The 14,449-nt window shown below is 46.0% G+C and overlaps 1 protein-coding gene across 1 annotated transcript; it reads right to left on the reverse strand.

Annotated features, from left to right (window-relative positions):
• Positions 1-233: 233 nt before the first annotated feature.
• LOC103586960 (chromosome unknown open reading frame, human C21orf140) lies at positions 234-989 on the reverse strand. The gene has a single exon (XM_008568318.1). It carries the CDS (start codon positions 987-989, stop codon positions 234-236), a length of 756 nt encoding a protein of 251 aa, XP_008566540.1.
• Between the last annotated feature and the right edge of the window lie 13,460 nt (positions 990-14,449).

Genomic DNA, 14,449 nt, shown 5'->3' on the forward strand with positions numbered 1-14,449 from the left:
TCATCCTCTTTTGGGCTAAGTTCGCCCCAGTCCTCCCATTGACAAAGCCCTCTCATCTGTTAAGATGAGAGTTGAGATCCACAATTAACCAAAAAGCTTTAATAAAACCTCCAGTAAGCTCAAAGCACTTGGCCAACATCCTCAGGAACCTTTAAGTTCCCACAGCCTCTCTTTGAGGTCACTATTGAAGTATCTTTGGCTGCAGCAGAGTCTCACTGTTTGAGGAATAGCCCTTAAGAAAATTTCCCAAGATAGTAGTTTTCCCATCTCCGTACTTTGTTAGTTAATGTTCTCCACTTGCTTGGGTTTATCCTTTCAATCCCTTTGCTAATTAAATCGCTGAAAAGTATATAGTGGTAAGAATAGATACTGTCAATGGACTGCAAACAAAACTCTTTTCTGTTATTGATGATAAACCATTTCAGAGAAGACCAGGCTGAATCTAAAGGGTTCAGGTAATTGTAAGGGGAAGGCAGAGAGAGTAATTGATGGCCATAAGACTTGGCTACTTCTGGGCAACACACGATGCTTGTTGAGTTAATGACCATTGGGACATAGGACTGGGCCTCAGTCTCTCTGTCTTCCTTTGGCCTCATCTCATCCTGCCTCCTTCTCTCTTTGACTACGATGGCACACTTTCCATAGGCCCTCTTTACCACATCACAGAACTCAGAGAAGAGGCCATGTTCTTCTTTGATACACAGCTCATCTCTTAGGAACATCCGATATTTCCAAGGCACCCATCCTTCACTACCACCAGCATGCACAATATACCAAGTTGGAGTCTGAATGAAATATCCATCACTAAAATCTTCCCCAGTTACAAGACTTTCTGGGATATCAGTTTCCCCAAAATATACAGTCTTGAATCCATCATATTGCAACATTCTCAGAGTTTTCAGATATTGGAGGCATTGCTTCCTCTTGATGCTATCAAATTGACTTCTGATAATGATGTTTCTTAGAAGAGGGTTTGCAAAATAAAGCATGGTGGCTCCTCAAGTGTTTTTAAAAGCTTGTATGTCTCTATCTGCAGAGATCTGGCAAGTATGGGGTGATGACCTCATAAAGGGCTTTCTTACAGCTGTGCCAGCCCCACAGATACACTTTGGATTTCAAAGCATCATATAACACATACTCAGAACAACTCTCTTCTAGCCTAATGATATGGGATTGGCAAATACTACTCATAGAAAGTGCTACTTTGACATCACTTCTGCAATAGGTCTGGGACAGGGGTTGGCAATCTTTTAACAGTGATGAGCTAAGTGATGTCAAAGTAGCATTTTCTGTGGGTAGCACTCATTCATCCATTCCAAAAATATTTACTGAGCACCTACTGTGTACCAGGCATTGTGCAGGCACCAGGGGTATGGTATAGTCATGACACATCCAGTGAGGCCTGGGCTTGTGTGGTGTATCTCTGCATATGCATGGACTTGGTGCCAGCTTCCTGTCCACTTGCACAATCAAGAGTGGTTTTGGCAGGTGGCAGAAGTAGGGTATGGCAAATAGCAAAGGAAACTCAGCCTGCACAGCTACCTTTCACTGGGGCTGCCAATCTTTGTGCTGATTCAATACCCCAGCTGGAAAACTCTTTAAATTTTATATATTCAAGCAAAATGACAGTTTGCTTTGACTTCTAACAGCCTCTTCACTTTTCCCCTTAGTCAGAGCTGAAGACATTTCATAAGTGGGCATAAGGGATTCCCTCGAAGACATGGATGAAATAATTTATCAGGTCCTTTTCTCTACTGTTGAATCGATGAGGATTTTTTCCCCCCACAAGTTTTCTTGGGACTCAAGTTTAGGCAACCCCAGACAGCGAGTAAAGTTAACATCTTAGTAAAGTTATCCATCTTAGTAAAGTTAACATGAAGCATGTGTTCCCCAAGCAGCCTCTCCCAGAGGCCAGGATCAGCAGGTTTGGGTTGATAGTAGACTTGTGGTCATTTTCTCTTAGGATTTTTCTTTTAGTAGTGGAAGTCATTTTTCAGACCAAATTTGATGTGGATGCCAAATACGTAGGATGGCAGCTCTGGTTGGAGTGGTCCCAGAGTTCCCCTGTTCAGTGACCCCCCCCTCTCTCCCACACCCCAAGGGACCCTATGGCCTGAAATGGCAGTGTGAAACCCTGTATAGTGCAATGAGGTTAACTCCAAGACAATAGTTCTTTGCCTCTGTCATCCAATTTGCAATTATGGATATGAGAATCTTGTTCAGAAGCATAGAAAAGTACATATAATATATTATATTTTATATTATCATATGTATGCATATTTGCTAATATTTTCATTTAGAAATAACAGAAGAATAAACCAAACACTAATAATGCTTACCTAGAAGGGGAAGGAGAGAGCAGGAGGGAGGGAAGAAACGAGAACTCTAGACTTCTCTGAATGTATCTTGTTTTGTAGTTTTGACTTTGGAAAACGTAAACATTTAAAAAAAATCAAAAATAAAAATAAGATAAAATGATTTCTAAAAAATAACCTAGCTACTTATCATGTCAATAACAAAATCACACACACATAAATTTATTTCAGATGACCCCAGAACATAGTATTTTCATTGTTTATTCCTGTGATACTGTGAAAATACGTATTTGGGACATACAACTCCTAAAATCCTTAGAATCTCTAAAGAGATAAGAGTCTTTTCGTATGCTAATGATGGCTGGCAGCCCCTGTGTAGCTTCAGGATGGTGGCTGGTTACAGGAAAGACCAAGGCAGGACTTTCAGTCCCATGGGCTCCTATTGGCCAAAGATGGAAGAATTTGAACATCAAAAGTAAATAATAAGTAAACAATAACTGAAATAAATTCAAGCAGAATGAGTGTACAAAAGTCTATGAGTTCATAATGGCACAAAAAAGGAAATGAAACAAACAGTAGGAAAAGTAAACAACTCATTAGTCACCTCTAGACATGCCTTTGGAGGGCACTGTTGCGTTATTCTGTCAATTAAAGACCAGAATAATCAAACATGTATCTTGCTTTCCTTGTGTGGATTCTATGCCACAGTAGAAAATGCCGGGGTGGAGAGTCCGAGCAGATGTCAGGACAAAGTGGTGGTGGTGGTGGGGGGGAACGTGGCCCCACTGGACAGTGAGGTGAAGTAGAGGTGATCTGAGCACCAGAGGTATGAGCAGAGGCGATAAATCCAGGGTCAAATCTCAGCTGCACTCCTCACCAGCCTCAACTGCCACCTGTACCCCAGGGAGGATACCTACGTCCAGGTACTGAGGTGATGACCAATGAGGGCGCATACCTCATCCGCCACACAGAGCTTAGTAAACGGCAGCCACATTGTTGAGAGAGGCTGGCTGGGAAGACGGACCCTAGTAACTCTGAAGAGATAAGAAAAATTGATGAAAGGGAAAGCGAAAACAGAGCAAAGCATAAAAACAAAGCAAAACTCAAAAAACAAAACAAAAAACCAAGACTGAGGACCCACGTTAAAATAAAATACATTGTCCTTTCACGGCAGAAATGGCAAATGTTGCCTCCCTCCATCTCTTCCTCAGTTTCTCTCTCTTTTTACCTCTTTGCATGTCATCAACAAATCCTGAGCGCCTCCAGGTTCCAGGCTGAGCATAAACCTTGAAAACTGTACACTCCTTACCCTCAAGGAAGGCGCCATCCTGTGGGACAGGAGAAGAGTCAACAAGGAGACGGGCCCTGCCTGGGGTTTGGGGAGGGTAGGAATCTTTAGAAATAGGGCCCCACAGGAGGGCGATTCTGCTGAGAGCACGCAGGGGAGACTGCGGCTGGCCGATCCTACTGTGAGAATCCGAAGATGGGCAGCCGGTGTATTTCAGCTGAGATCAATCCTCAAGGCTTGGTGTGGGGAATGTAACAGGGGAGCCAGGGCAGGGGTGAGCTACTGACAAAGATTTTTGTTTAACCAAATTTTAATCAAGTACCTGAACCTTCTTCTAGGCCCATCTGTGCACTTCCTTGTAAAATCCAACTTTAGCAAGAACTCTGCTAAGTGAGTTTAGCAAGAGCCCCTCCCCCATCTGATCACTCTTGATATCTGATCAGGTTCCTCATGCCCACACCATTCCCATGTGACGTCTGATCACTCTGGTCTGCCTTCAGCAAGAATCCTGCTAGGTCTGTGTATTAGTCCTTTTTGTGTTGCTATAACAGAGATACCTGAGACTAGGTAATTTATAAAGAACAGAGGTTTATTTGGCTTACGATTCTGGGACGGCTGCATCTGGCACAGGTCTCAGGCTGCTTCTACTCATGGTGGACAGAGGTAGGCAGCTGGTGCGTACAAGCAGATCACATGGCAAGAGGAAGCAAGAGAGAGAGAGAAGGTGCCAGGGTCTTTTATACAAACAGTTCTCGCGGGAACTAATAGAGCGAGATCTCACTCAGGCCCCCACCCCCCAGAGAGCATTAATCCATTCATGAGGGATCCTCCCCCATGACTCAAACAGCTTCCAGCACTGCCGCATTTGGGATCAATTTCCACATGAGTTCTGGGAGGACAAAACATCCAAACTCCATCAGTCTGTTTAGCTAGAATCCCCCTACTCCTGATGTTTCCTCTTAGTAATTTTCCATCCAGTGACCTCCACCCTGCTTTTTGGCTATAAATTCCCACTTGCCCATGCAGTATTTGGAGTTTAGCCCAACCTCTCTCCCCACTGCAAAATGCTGGCACAGTGGCCCCTATGCCTATTGCCACAGTCTCACCCTTGAATAAAGTCTTCCTTCCTGTGCCTTAACAGTGTCACTGAACAATTTTTCTCTAACACTTCCCTAAATCCCAGTGAATATGCCCCTGATGGCGGTTCCAGAGGGGACTGCAGCCAGCAAATTGGAAGATTTCTCTGTTGAGGGGGGTGGATGAGCAGGAAGGAGACACAAAGATGTGACTGTCACCAGGCAGAGGCAGGAGGGACCATGGCTGGATGCAAGAATGGGCATTTGAGTGAGGTCACCAGATACACTCTGTTTATATTTGCTCTGTACACTTCCTGGTTGCTAAGTGCCCTGTTTATTAAACCTCTATATGTGCCTGGGAGGTGAGAGGACTTCCTGGTATTTCAGGTATCCCCAGTGTTAAAAAAAAAAAAAATTAATTGGGAGGCCATGAGGCTGAGACATTTCTAGCGCCTTGGGTTCCTATGTAAACAAGTCAAAGCTCAACTCAATGTAGACAGTAAAATGGAACTTAAGCTTAGCCAATCAAGACTGCCAAACTAACCTCTAACTTGGAAATTTCAGCTTTAAACCATCAAATATTTTCTTTGCCTTGCTTCCTAGAACACCCTGTAAAGTTTCTTCTTGCCCCCTCGGTGGAGCACTGAACTGCTTGCAGTCTCCTGCTGCCTGACTCCTGAGTCCTTGAATGCTCAAATAAACTCCTTAGAATTTCAGTGTGCCTAAGTCTATCTTTTAACACCAGAAGGGCTGCACAAGGCGTAGGCAGAGGTGAGGGGAGGATCTGTTAACCCGTTAGAATTGAAATTTAAAAAAAAATTCTCATTACCTTTTAAGTTACACACAAAACAATGCACGTGTGTTGTAAATAATGTCCCACCAGACAGAATTGCTTGTTCCTGCTCCATCCCATCCTCTGCTCCACTCGCTGGAGGGAACCACCGTTAAAACTTGTTCTGCATTTATCTACTTTTCTGCCTGGATATACAAGTGTAGATATACATCCATAAATCGATGTTTGATTTAAAAAAAAAAAAAGAATCATACTCTATATTCTGTTCTGTAACTTGCTTTTGTAAATCTAACCATAACTCATGAACATACTGAAAAACCTTTATTTTAAATAGTTACATTGTATTCCATTGCATGACGGTGGTCAAGAACTATTTGACAAATCGCTCATTTTGCAGATATTTAAATTGTTTCAAGGTCTTTGCTACTTCAAACTGTGCTTTGATGAATATCTCCTTATAGTTAGAAGAGTATATGTATAGATATGTGCATTTGAGGGGTCTTCAAAAAGTTCATGAGAAGATTCATATTACCTTTTAATTTCATTTTTCCATGAACGTTTTGAAGTTCCCATGTAAGATAGATGGCAGGGGAATGAAGAGGTCAAAAGCCACACACGGGTTAAATATTGGTAAATATTTCTCAGGTCTTCACCACCATTTGATATTAACAATCTTTAATCTTTGCCAATCTGATAGGCAAAAAAAAGGCATTTCATTGTTTTTACTTTAATTATGAGTAAATCTGGCAGTATGTTATGAAAACAAGGACGAGGAATTTGACATAAAATGAACAAATTCAGATGCCCTTGAGAATCATTTTAGAGCAGGCACAGGGGCTCTGGGTTTGGAGGAAACCAGCCAAAGCAGGACTTCTGGGGTCCTGGGAGCTGTAGACTGAGATTCACTTGGAGTCCAGACTCAGATGAGAGGCGCAGACTTTGACCTGTCAAGGCAACAAGAAGGGTCACAGTGACAGGGTTCCCAGTGGAGGGGTCCCAGAGCCTAAGAGGGACCAAGCAAGAAGCCTCTGCAGGGACGCCTTCTGTGGCGCATCTTCACTAGCCAGGGGAGAGGCCAGGCCAGAGTCTGGGCAGGCGCTGCTCTTGCACAAGGATCCGTAAGTGGCCTGCCCTAGCAGCTAAGTGGGGGACTGGGCCCCAGCAAACATCGTACCATGGGCTGCCAGAGAAACTCAGAGAACCTCCCTGTGTTTGCTAACATCCGCTCTCACTCCCTCTGTGGCCTCTGCCAAGCCACGTGGCCAGCATCTCTGTCCCCCTCTGTCCACCTGAGGTCCGCCTTTCCCACTTCTTCCCTCAGTGCGGTGCGTGCTTCTCATCAGTGGGGCTTCCTCTCCTTGACTGCTGAGGGCCTGGGAGAGAGAAAAGCTTCATGGGGTCACCTCTCACTTTGGAGATTCCAGTGGGTGATGGAGGGACCAGCAGGAGGCAGTGTGGGCAGGTCTCCACGATGACTTGTGAGGCAAACACCTTTGCAGCTACCTCCCTGGGTTGGAGGCAGAACCCTGCCAGCCCCTGCAGCCCCCACGCGCCTCCACATCAGAGCCTTCTCTCAGCCATAAGAGCCACTGCTCTCAGCTTTTCTAGAAAACACTAATTCTTCTCCACTGCCTGGGTAACCTAATTCTAAGGTGGAATATTGTAATATGTTAACTCATTTAAATTAATTCCACATAATTGAGAGATCAAGTTTGTTCTTTTCAAAGATGGAAAGTCTTAACTTGTTGACCTCACCAGGGCAGGGGTGGGGGGACCCTAAACTTAGTGTGTGAGGGTCACTGCAGCTCTGTTGGGCTGTCTTCCACCTGGCATGAATCAGGCTTTTCATCAAAGGAAAAGTAATACAGTATTTAGAAACTAGTCGTACCCAAACCATGCTTCTCCAGGCTCTGCCCGACACAGCAGGCCTCCCCTGGGCACTCCAAGGCATCGCCTGAGAGCTGTGCAGAACTGCTTGTGACTGATTGGTCTGTGGTGAGCTCGGGATCTTTACAAGCTTCCAGATGCTTCTAAGGGGAAGCAAAGTGAGAAGCCCTATCTTAGAACGGGGTTTTATCAGGACCTGTGGGGGACCTGTGGGTGCAGAATGTTAGAGCTACCAGGGACCTCAGGGTCAGTTTTGAAAGAACAGAACAAAGTTTTCCTCTCACATATAGACGTATATATAGACTTTTTAATACAGAGATGTTTTTTAGTTTTACGTAAATAAGAATTCAATTGAGCTTCCCCTTGCTCCCCACGCTGTCCCCAAGGAACCTCCACTCAACATGGTTTGAGAACCTTGGATCTGGTTTAATGCTGTGGTAGCTGTTAGTACCGATTTTTGGCTGTCAGCTTTCCAGCCGAGATGAGGAAGGGATTGGCCCTTCCCTGCCCCTCATGGTTGGGAGGGGCCATGGGCTGATTTGAGCCAATGAGTAGTGGGCAAAAGTGACCTGTGTCCCTTCCTTCAGAGCTCTTCTCTGAAGCACTGAGCCTATCAGAGACCAGGCACTTAATAAATGCCTCCTGCAGAGCGAGGGATTCAGGGCAGATCACTTTTAGAAAAGGCTGTGACCTCTCCCAGGTTCTGTGCAGTCCACAGCATATGAACGCCCCCCACGGACTAGACTCCTCCTCCGAGACCTGGTGCAGGTGACATCAGTGTGTGACAAAGCAGACTCTTCTACAGGCTGTGAACTCTTTGCAAGAAAAGCATGCATGAAATGTTGGTGTCTTAGGATAATATGTTACAACAGAACTGAAAAACTGATCAATAAACATCAGGACAGGACAGAAAAGAGATGTATGTCATCCACCATCAGCATTAGCAATATTAGACACACAGGAAAATGTAATGAAGTAAAACCAAACAGCAGGATTATGTTGCTGAGTCTCCAATAAAAGTCGTAAATGTCAAATTAAGCCAGATCATTTCAATGACATGGACTTTTGTGTTGCTTTTGTGTGCACACAAATCCTAAAGTTCTTTGGAGAGTATTATCATTGTAACTACTATTTGCCAGGGAGACATTGCACTGTCTGCCCTGCAGCATGTTCTTCCTAGGTTGCTTGAAACCCTGACTCTCACGAGTCTTCTGCGCTATGCTACCACCAAGGTCCAGATGGGTCCTGTCATGTACGCATCTCTTTATTAGTATGGAGTGCAGCAGGTAGCTGCCACCTCTCCAAGCTAGGCAGGGCACTTTACCCTACACCCCCAGCCTTGCAGATACACTTTGCATAGAGTGTATTAGGAAGTTTAGTTAGCAGAAAACAAATAAAGTGGGGGCCCCAGCTTGAGCCCAGTACTGTGTCCTCCACCGGGGTTGGATGGTCTGAACAGTGTTGAGGTTTTTTACATGAAGGATGAAAGACAGATCTCCTCCTAGAGAAAAAGAAATGCAGAGAAGTAAGTTTGGTCCCCTCAGAGCCTGAGTGCCCAGAGGCCAGTCCTGAGATTTATCGGGAGTGCGGGGCTTACTTAGGTCACAAGAACACAGCTGAACGCAGAGAAGTAAGTTTGGTCCCCTCAGAGCCTGAGTGCCCAGAGGCCAGTCCTGAGATTTATCTGGAGTGCGGGGCTTACTTAGGTCACAAGAACACAGCTGAACGATGGCAATGGCTGGGGAGTGGAGTGTGCTGATTGGCTTAAGCCTGGAGCAGAAGTTGGTGTGGCTTCCTCCAAAAGAATCTGAGCTTCATGGAAGATGGATGAGCACTTGAATCAAATTCAAGGTACCATTGGGAAGGAGGGCATGGAAAATGGAAGCTGGGTAGGCAACCATTTATTATAGTCGTGATAGGGATTGAAGAAAACTAACATTTAATGAACACTACCAAATGCTAGGTGCACTGACACATGCCAGCCCTACTGATCCTTTTATAAACTCCATGAGGGGGGTATTATTAGAGGGTTGAGGCTCAGAAAGGTTAAGAAAATTGTATATCATCACACAGCTAGCAAGAGGTTCAAAGCTAGATCTATCAGATTACAAAGCCCAAGTGATGTTTCCATTAAGTATTCATACAAAAAATACTTTCCTTTTCCTTCAAGTTGAGGAAGGGGAAGGCTATTTGTCTGGGGACATGGGGCGCTGGCAGCCTGCTGCTCAGTGCTGGACTTGGAATCAAAAGACCAATGTCTGTCCCAGCTCTGTCACTTCCTATGTGGCTTCCAGACCCTCACAGAGAAGGATGGCCAAGACATCACTCCTGGCCTGCTGTCCTGACTTCTCAAGCAGTTGTCTGGGGTGTGGCAAGCCACACCTCCCCCTTCTTATTCCCTAGGTAGATGGATTTAGCTAGACCACCGCTTTGTTAAAGCACAGGGACCAGGATCCTCCCTTCCTCTTCTGTACAACCCAGAACTTTGCATGAGTCAGGGTGGGCTAGGTTAGCAGTGAAAAATAGTTATGCTACATCTCAGCAGCTGCAAACAGCTAGGTTTATTATTCTCATGCCATGTGCACAGCATGTCAGTGGGGACTGTGCTCTGACACCCAGGCTGCTGCAGCAGCCTCTCTGAGACATTGCTGGTCTCTGGAAGGAGCAGTCCTTCTCCTGAAGCCCTCCTTTATATCATCATAAAGTGCCATCATTAAGTGTTACTTTAATAAGGCTGCTACAAGAAGAGGTGAAGACTGTGAAGAAGGCTCACCAGGTATCGGTGTCACTCCACTTGCAGGAGTCCGGAGAGACAGAACACTCGTGCAAAGAGTTAAGCAGAGCAACTGTATTGATCTCAGACAGGCAGCAAGAGGCAACAGAAGCCTAGGACCCATGGTGAGCCGGTCTCCCAGGGCTGGGAAAGCTGCCCAGGGTGGATGAAGTCACACCTGTGAGTGCCCCCTGTCACACCACAGCTGGGGGTCCCCAAAGCACACTCCATCCTGGGTTTTATACCTGGGGGTGACTAGAATCGCTGCGCTAACGCATGGTAGGACATCCTGTTCTAGGAAGGAAGAGAATAGAGCCCAGTCTGTTCTGGCCAGCTCCTCCTTTTCTTGGGATGTTGCATTCCCAGGACATTCTACAGTTATTCTGAGAACTACAAGTGAGAAAGAGGAAAGAGCTGGGTCACCAAGGCCATCCCAGGGACTTACCCTGCAAAGACAGAGCAGAAAAGAAGGGAAGTGTCTCAGTCAGCTCAAGCTACCATAACAAAATACCATAGACTGGGTGGCTTAAATAACAGAAATTTACTTTCTCACAGTTCTGGAGGCTAGATGTCCAAGATCAAGGTGCTGGCCTATTCAGTTCCTGGTGAGGGCTCTCTTCCTGTCTTGCAGATGGCTGCCATGTTGCTGTGTCCTCATGTGGTGGTGGTGGTGGGGTGTGTAGAGAGCTCTCTGATATCTCTTCTTACAAGGACAAAGGTCCTATTGGATTTGGGAGCCACCCTTATGACCTCAGTTAACCTTTTTTTTTTTTTTTTAAAAGATGACCGGTAAGGGGATCTCAACCCTTGGCTTGGTGTTGTCAGCACCACGCTCACCAGTGAGCTAACCGGCCATCCCTATATGGGATCCGAGCCCGCGGCCTTGGTGTTCTCAGCACCGCACTCTCCCGAGTGAGCCACGGGCCGGCCCCCTCAGTTAACCTTAATTACCTCTTTATAGGTCCTATCTACAAATTTGGTGACATTGGGGGTTAGGGCTTCAACATATGAATTTGGGGGGGACATAAACATTCAGTCCACAGCAGGAGGGAAATAGAAAATGGGTGATAATGTGGCTCATGCCCCTGAAGATCTCTGAGCACTCACCATGAACCCATTTTTTAAATTAATTATATACTCTCTTATGGTGTCTCTTACCTAATACTTGTAATTGTATTTAGTATTGTATAATTTATATCCTCCAGATCATAAGCTACTCAGAGGCAGGGAAGTTGTCTTATGCTTTCACTGTCCGTGGTATGTAGCACAAACTAGGTGTTCAGTAAATATTAGTTTATTGGTTGACATGTCTAGAGTTTTACTAAATAAGAAAGAAGTGAAAAGCTTATAGACATACAGGCTCTGTCTCTTGGTTTCTGTGACTAATGTTTTGTCATGGTGGGCATGTGCCAAGCTGAGCACTTACCCCTTGTGATGCCCTGTGAAAAAAAAGTGCCCTGATCTTCCTGGTTTGGGTAATGGTGCAGGTGATATCAAAGACTCCCAGTAACCTTGTGGTCTAGAAGCCTGTTGAATTTCATTTTGCCTACCATTGCCCAAGCTTGCTTGGCCTCGAACTCTTTCTTTCTGCAGGTAACACTGTGGGTCAATCTGGGTGAAATCAGGAGACACAAATTACACAGTGAGCAGCAGAAGTTGAATGTAAAGAATTATTAAACTATGGCAGGGAACACACCATAATGATGCAAAGAGAACTCTAAATGTAGCCTAGGTACCCAGAAGTGGTCCACAGTCAAGGGGCAGCAGGAACGGCCCTCTGGGGCACAAGAGTGCCAAGGCTGGTGAGCAGGTGCAGGACAGCTACCTCCACTGTCCATACGGCTCCCATATGCCCTGGCTGCACACTGCCTTGTCTCCAGCAGGCTCCCAATGCCCCAACATCACCACGTGCCTGTCTGACATGGACAGTGCACTGCCAAGGCCAGGCTCTGCCCTGACAGTGAGGCTGCTTGTGAACTGGGAACTCCCACAGGCACAGAGAATGTGCCCGAAACCTGCACTGACAGTGGTCAAGTGACCACACTTCAGACCAGCTTCCTCCTGCACTGGGCTGTGTCCCTAAGGGCAACTCCAGCCCTGTGCTGAGTCTTTGCTCAAAACAACACAATACTGCCAAACCACCAAATGTACATGTCCCAACTCCCCTTGCCAAACCATTCCCAGTAATTCTTCTCTTACCCCTCTATAACCTTCATTTCCACACAGCCACTAGTCCCTTTTAGTTCTCTTTTCCACTTCCTCGGAGTCCCTTTTTGTTCCCTCTCTTCTCCCTTTAAAACCTCAGTCACCTTTGGCTTAGTTAGAGGTGGGCTTAGTCTGGACTGGAGTCTCCGTCCCCTGTTGCAGGAGTCTGAATAATCTGTCCTGCCACTTTTAACAAGTGTCACATGCTTTTTCTTCTTGTATACTCTATGTTAGCTTGGGCCGCTATAACAAAATACAGCAGACTGGGTGGCTTAAACAACGAACATTTATTTCTCACAGTTCTGGAAGCTGGAAGTCAGAGATCAAGGTGTCAGCAGATTCAGTGCCTAGTGAGGACCTGCTCCCTGGTTATTAGACAGCTGTCTTTTGGCTGTGTCCTCACGTAGTAGAGAAAGCGAGCACTCAAGAGCCTCTCCTCATAAGGGCATTAATCCCATCATAGAGGCTCTACCCTCACAACCTCACCTAAACCTAATCACCTTCCAAAAGTATCACCTCCCAGTACATCACATTGGGGATTAGGGCTTCAACATATTGATTTGCGGGGACACAAACACTCACTCCGTAGCACATGCCCAATGCCCTGACTCCCCTGCACGCTGCCCACTAGCAACATATATATCACATGAGTTACGTAGAGTTGTTTTCTGTCGTTGCCAACAGAAGAACTCTAAATTTATTTGAAGAGTCAGTTGGCATACTTCTGCTCCAGTAGAAGTCTAGACAGTCAGGATCAGTTACGAGCATCGGAGTGCACCTACTACTGTGGGAAGAGTTGAGTTGTATAAATACTGACATGTTTCATCTCTAAATTCTTTTTTAAAATTCTTTTTCTAACTGTGATAATTATATCACACCAGAAAATCAAATCATAATGCAACTGAATTGATTAGAATATTACTTAGAATAGATGTGTTCCAATCCTCTGGGGAAGCTCTAGTAAACTTGATTTGCTTTGGTACAAGCCCTGATACCATTAATCACAAACACCCAGAGGAAGGCATCTTTGGATCCATTCTACATTGATTTTAAATAATTTTCACTTCAAACGAAGGCCTTTATCTGTCCTGATCCCTTCAATATTGAAGGAAACTCACTACAGGGACAAAAAGCAGCAAGGTATCTGGAATGCTGGGAATCAGTGTGCTCTGTTCCCGTCTTCACCAGGGCTGGCGGGGTGTGCAAATCTCTTCCCACACTCTGCGTTGAGCACTAATGCTGTGCTGCTCACATCTTCCCAAGCATATGGGCTTCATCAAGACAGTGACCAAAGGCTCTGGCCCTGAGCATTTTAGAATTAAGGGATTCTGCACAAAATATCCATTATACTTTGGATTATTTTCCACCAGCATTGCTTAAAATGGAGCCTACACAGATCTAATCCCCATCCAAGAACACATCTCAAGGCCAGCTCCCCAGGAAGTGGATGATTTGCATGAAGTGGCACAGGGTGGCTGGGAAACGTCCTTAGATCTCATGTAACTGTGTCTGGGTGCCAACGGGATGATGGCGACTTTAACTCCTCAGGAAGTACCTTTGGAGCCAGTTCTTGACCACCGTCTAACATGACAGGCCCTCCTTGGGGTTTCCATGACAGTTCATCGACAGAGTCAGTGGTTGAGGGTTAAATGGGGACAGAATCTCCTTTGGGACCATCAGTCCCAGCCCCGACACCTTCCAGGTGAGCCATGGCCTCTCAACGTTTCTGACCCAAGGGGTTGAATTTTAATCCGGGGCGTTTGTCTCCAATTTCAGCCTTCTTTCCGTGACAAGGAGCCGCCTCCTTGTATTCACCCAAGAGCCTCCCAGATTCCTCCCAGAGCACTGGGTGCCCTCACTCTCCCCTGGGGCACGGGCTTTGCCAGGGAAGGGCCAGCGCAGCTGGAAGCCCTGCCCCACGCTCTCTTCTTGCAGCCGGGAGAGAGCCCGAGAAAGAAACGGTCCCCCAGCTTCCGGTCATGCCCCCATCAGCCGGAAGTGCCCCCTCTCAGCCACGCCCCCGCCCACGCAAAGGGCTGGCACCTCTCTCACTGTTCTAGGTAAACCCAAAGCTGCCGGCTCTGCCATCGGGGAGGCCCGCTTGCCTGACTT

The sequence above is a fragment of the Galeopterus variegatus genome, unplaced genomic scaffold, assembly GCF_000696425.1.
Source record: "Galeopterus variegatus unplaced genomic scaffold, G_variegatus-3.0.2 Scaffold398, whole genome shotgun sequence".
Classification (NCBI taxonomy): domain Eukaryota; kingdom Metazoa; phylum Chordata; class Mammalia; order Dermoptera; family Cynocephalidae; genus Galeopterus; species Galeopterus variegatus.